The sequence below is a fragment of the Austrofundulus limnaeus genome, unplaced genomic scaffold (assembly GCF_001266775.1).
Source record: "Austrofundulus limnaeus strain Quisiro unplaced genomic scaffold, Austrofundulus_limnaeus-1.0 Scaffold640, whole genome shotgun sequence".
Lineage (NCBI taxonomy): Eukaryota > Metazoa > Chordata > Actinopteri > Cyprinodontiformes > Rivulidae > Austrofundulus > Austrofundulus limnaeus.
This window is the reverse complement of record NW_013953042.1, coordinates 246,798-252,247: the sequence shown is the minus strand read 5'-3', so window position 1 is coordinate 252,247 and position 5,450 is coordinate 246,798. Positions and strand designations below refer to the sequence as shown.

The 5,450-nt window shown below is 38.1% G+C and overlaps 1 protein-coding gene across 1 annotated transcript in view; it reads right to left on the bottom strand.

The window, feature by feature from the left end:
- LOC106531478 (mitogen-activated protein kinase kinase kinase kinase 4) overlaps positions 1–5,450 on the bottom strand; it is a gene marked incomplete at its 3' end in the record, with an annotated part of 193,726 nt that overhangs the window by 57,530 nt on the left and 130,746 nt on the right. Inside the window, 2 exon segments of the mRNA XM_014027356.1 lie at positions 2,532–2,618; positions 3,719–3,880. Coding sequence (XP_013882810.1) covers positions 2,532–2,618; positions 3,719–3,880 — 249 coding nt within the window.

Sequence of the window (5,450 nt, the reverse complement as noted above, 5' to 3'; positions counted from 1 at the left end):
GAATAACTGGTTGTTATTTAAAGGAATAACTGGTTGTTATTTAAAGGAATAACTGGTTCTGATTTAAAGGAAAAACTGGTTCTGATTTAAAGGAAAAACTGGTTCTGATTTAAAGGAAAAACTGGTTGTGATTTAAAGGAATAACTGGTTGTTATTTAAAGGAAAAACTGGTTGTTATTTAAAGGAATAACTGGTTCTGATTTAAAGGAATAACTGGTTGTTATTTAAAGGAATAACTGGTTGTTATTTAAAGGAATAACTGGTTCTGATTTAAAGGAAAAACTGGTTGTGATTTAAAGGAAAAACTGGTTGTGATTTAAAGGAATAACTGGTTGTTATTTAAAGGAAAAACTGGTTGTTATTTAAAGGAATAACTGGTTGTTATTTAAAGGAATAACTGGTTGTTATTTAAAGAAAAAACTGGTTGTTATTTAAAGGAATAACTGGTTCTGATTTAAAGGAAAAACTGGTTGTGATTTAAAGGAATAACTGGTTGTGATTTAAAGGAATAACTGGTTGTTATTTAATGGAATAACTGGTTCTGATTTAAAGGAATAACTGGTTGTTATTTAATGGAATAACTGGTTCTGATTTAAAGGAATAACTGGTTGTTATTTAAAGGTGGAAGTGTTGACATCCTTTTAATGATGAGCATGTACTGTAACACCCCCACACAAACACTTCCATGTCCCCAGAGCAACAAAAGCCTTTTAAAAYATAAAACACAAAGCATTTTAAATTATTTACATAACCAGAGCAGGAAGAGAAACAGGGAAACCCTCTGTTCCTGTTGGATGACCAGCTTCCTGCTGACGACATTCCCATCACTGAGGGACCAGTAAACATCCTGACTTCCCTGTAAACCCTGAGAAAACTTCATCATCCTCACATGGTGAAGGCTCCCTGTGGACTTTTAAAACCAGTTAGTAATACCAATAATGTGAGTCACTTTAAACCAAGTCAAACATTATAATGTAGCTCTAAAAGTAATGTAACCACTTGGAATGATGGATGGAAATATCAGCATTATGAAACTATTTGACTAAAAATAATTCTACGTATGTTTCTATAATGATTTAAGGTGTAATCTGGATTAACACAAGCTTTCAGTCCTTGTGTTTATGGACCTGAGTGCAGCTTTTCATTCAGTTGRTCRTCAAATACTTTTAAAAAGACTAAAACCTTTGGTTGGCCTTTCAGGTACTGCTCTGCAGTGGTTCAGCTCCTATCTTTTACAGAGATCTTTTTTAGTAAATATGAATAGTTGCTCCTCTCAGATCCATGAGGCCAACTATGGTGTCCCCCAAGGGTCTATCTTAGGTCCCTTCCTGTTTAATCTGTATATGGTGCCACTGGGCGGGATCATCAGGAGTCATGGAATAAGCTTCCACAGTTATGCTGATGACACACAGCTGTATATTAGATCTCCATGTCTCATGATGACCCACAGCCAGTTGCTGTACATCTTAAATGTATATCTGACATGAAGACATGGACGGATCAGAACTTTCTCCAGCTTCATCAAGACTAAACARAAGTTCTWATTATTGGACTGGAGGATCAAAATGAAAAGATAATTTCAAAATTACAAGCTGCRTCTTTTTATYCTTCCAAACAAGTCAGAAGTCTGGAGGTTATTTTTGATTCTGAGCTTAATTTTATTCCACATATTAAACAGACTGTTAAAACAGGATTTTGTCATTTGAAAAATATAGCCAGAGTCCTCCCTCTTCTGTCTTCAGCCAATACTGAGATTTTAATACATGTTTTTATTTTTAGTTGATTAGATTAGACTAAGGCACTGCTTTCTGGTCGTCCTAAGAAAAACTACTCCGCTGCTCGTGTGCTAACCAAGACCAGAAGGCAGGCTCATATTACACCTGTTTTAAAATCATTGCACTGACTCCCTGTTTGTCTTATTGATTTTAAGGTTCTTTTACTGGTTTTTAAATACCTTAACCATCTTGTGTCATCTTATCTGACTGAACTGTTGTGACCATATGAACCGCCAGAAACCCTGAGATCCTCTGAAACTGGACTATTAACAGTTCCCAGAGTCAGAACACACACACACACACACACACACACACACACACACACACACACACACACACACACACACACACACACACACACACACACACACACACACACACACACACACACACACACACACACACACACACACACACATACAGAGAGGCTTCTTCTCAACACCTTCGTCTGTGGACCTCTCTGCCTGACAATGTGAGGGCTGCAGAGACTGTTGCTCTCTTTAAGAGCAGGCTGAAGATACATCTTTTTAAATGTATTTGTTGAACTGTATTTTTCTAAGCATTACATTTTTTAAATGATTGTTTTTATTGTATTGTTGTTATTGTTGTTGCTGTTTTTTATGGGTTTATTGTGCACAGTTTTGTACAGCACCTTGAGCTGTTTTTATTTTGAAGGGTGCTTTATAAATGAATAAAACTAATAACACAAAAACAACCTGAAGTTTGACATGGTGGGACAAAAGAAAGCAGACTGACCAGCAGCATGGCCTGTTCATGCAGCAGCTGCTGTTGGAGGATCTCCAGGTGCCTCTGCTCCTCCTCCAACTGACGGCGAATATACTCCTGTCAATCAAACACACCCGTCATATAATACACCTGTCAATCAAACACACCCGTCATATATCACTCCTGTCAATAAAACACACCCGTCATCTATCACTCTGAACAGGATCAACACTGACACAACTATAATCTGAATCATTTTGCACATGATGGTAACTGTAGAGCGATTTATCCTCCAAAGTGTGCGTGATGTCATTCAGTCACGTGATTTCAACCTCCATTTTTTTATGGGTGAAAACTCATGAGACTCCGTTACAAACTGTGTCAAAAGTAGAGACTTCAAACTATACAGCAGTTTTTAAATTGTGCCGTTAGGTCAAGAGAAGAAAACCAGAGTTACAATAAATAACATATCTTACTATTTTTTTCTGAAAATGCACGTTCTATTTTGAAGCGTGTTGCAGCTGAGGGGAGCAGGAAACACRGTAATCTTGTAGAAAAAAACACTGCTGTCCATCGTCAGTCTCATCTTTCTCTTAAACCGAACAAATATAACCCCCCAGACCTCCTTTATAACTGAGGCTCAAACTTATCTGACAAACAGTAAAAAATCTACAGGAAGAAGAAAATAAAAAGAGGTGAAATTTGAATGGAGATTGGTGGCAATGAAGAGTGGATGAGAGCAGGACTTTATTAATTAGATCTGTGACTTTTAACATGTTTGGATTTTATATTTAGTGTGTAGTTTTGAGTGTTTACTCTTCATTTCAGCCAGTTTTAGTGTGTTTTAAATTAAAACAATGAGACAATTCTTTTTAAACAAGAAGAAGCACGGAGGTCTGCAGAGGCAGAACAACAACACGGGTCTTATTTCTCTCCCAGCACTCTTGCAGTTAGAAAAAAATAAATATTTTATCTCTGGGTGTTTTTTTTTACGTGAGAAGTGCAGTCCTACAACAACTTTTCACCATTTTTCCTATTTTCCACATAGAGGAACTTGTCCTATTTTCCCCTAAACCAATATGTCAGCCTCCATCTACAACATGGTCACGTGACAAAGTACCGGCTGTTCGGCTCTGATTATGTGACAGCTGCTGACTTCTACGTTTATTTCCTGTGAACTAAAAACAAAAACCAACAGACTTGTCTGGTGTCAGTACCTGCTCCCGGTCGGCCCTCCTCTTCTCTTCCTCTGCTCGCCTGCGCTCCTCCTCCTCTTTGCGCCGTCGCTCCATCTCCTCCACGCGTCTCTTCTCCTCCTGCTCGCGGCGGCGCTGCTCGCGCTCCTGCTGCCTCCTCACCTCACGCTCGCGCCGTTGTTGCTGCAGGTGAACAAGTCAAACTCTGAGGAAAAGTCTCCTCCTTGGTCACAAACGTGGAGGAACCTTTTAGTCTTAATCTCATCGAACTGGAAGACATGTTGGATTTAAAATAAACGAGAACATTTGGAGTTAGACAAAAACAGCTGGTTCCAGCCTTGAGTTGCATGTCTTTAGGACAAACAACAACCAGGATTATTTGCAATTACATTAATTTTTGCTTATTTGAGTGGAAGAAATTCAAATTGCACATTGCCTGGTTGGGATGTTACCATTTAWCCTTTAAACTGAACCTTTAAATCAGATCTGGCAGGTAGTTTTTCTGTTACCAAGTAAAAGTCATCAGTTTCAGTCTGTAATCCATTAATATCCTCATGTTTTTAAAGCAGATAATCTATGACACAGTGATTACCAACCTATTCTCCTCAAAGACCCCCTTTCTTACATTCAGACCATCATAAAACATCAGATTTGGGTCACATTAGCCTGYTGTGTGAACGTAGCCTTGGAGGGGTGGCCCCCCAGGTTAGGAAACAGTGATCTATAAAAACAGCTGTAATATATAATGAACTGCACCAAAACTGAGAATTAAACACCTCTAATGTCTCTAATCATGTTTGAAAGGGAAGTTCAGGAAAACATTTTTCCATTGCAGAGAAGGTACATATAAAAAGAAAACCTGGCATTACTGTTTTAGCCAAATACAGCCAAAAACACTGGACATATTACTTCMTTTGTTTTAAAAAAAATGTCCAATAAAGATTTAAAAACTGGAAATATCAAACTGAACCACTGGCCACAACTAGACAGAATAACTTTAAAAGTTTTAATTTCGTATGTAAATAAGGGCTTCTCTTTGTTGTAATGCACTCTGTTTACATTACTAACTGTGAACTGACCATTATTGGGCTGACTGTTGGTTATTATTTGTATCAAAGGCACAGTYTGATCCTGGTTTAGAGCCTACTTGACCAATTAGCAGTTTCTCTGTTCATTTAGGAGATAGCTCCTCCTCTACAGCTCCTCTGACTTGTGGGGTCCCGCAGGGCTCTGTTCTAGGCCCTCTGCTTTTTAATCTTTATATGTTGCCTCTGGGGTCCATTTTTAATAAATATAAGGTTCCTTTCCATTGTTTTGCTGATGACATTCAGGTCTACCTGCCTATCAAGCCAGGTTTGATTAATTCATTCAAATCCCTCCTGAGCTGTCTGAATGAMATWAAAATCTGKCTGAAATTAAATTTCCTGAATCTAAAGTAAAGTAAGACAGAAGTCCTCAGCTTTGGTAAAGACATTTCTCCTGACAGTCTTGGTCCTCTGGCTTCATCCAGCTGCTCTGCTGTCAGAAAGTTGGGTTTCATTTTTGATAACGTGTTTAAATTGGACAAACATAAACTCAGTGGTTAAATGGAGTTTTTTCCAACATAGACTTATAGCTGAGGTGAAACCACACCTCCCAAACAAAGACCTGATAAAGTGATCCATGCTGTCATTACATCTGTTTGGATTATTGTAATTCTTTGTTTGTTGGTTCAGATAAATCTTCTCTGCATCAGGTACCAGTTGTCCAGAAG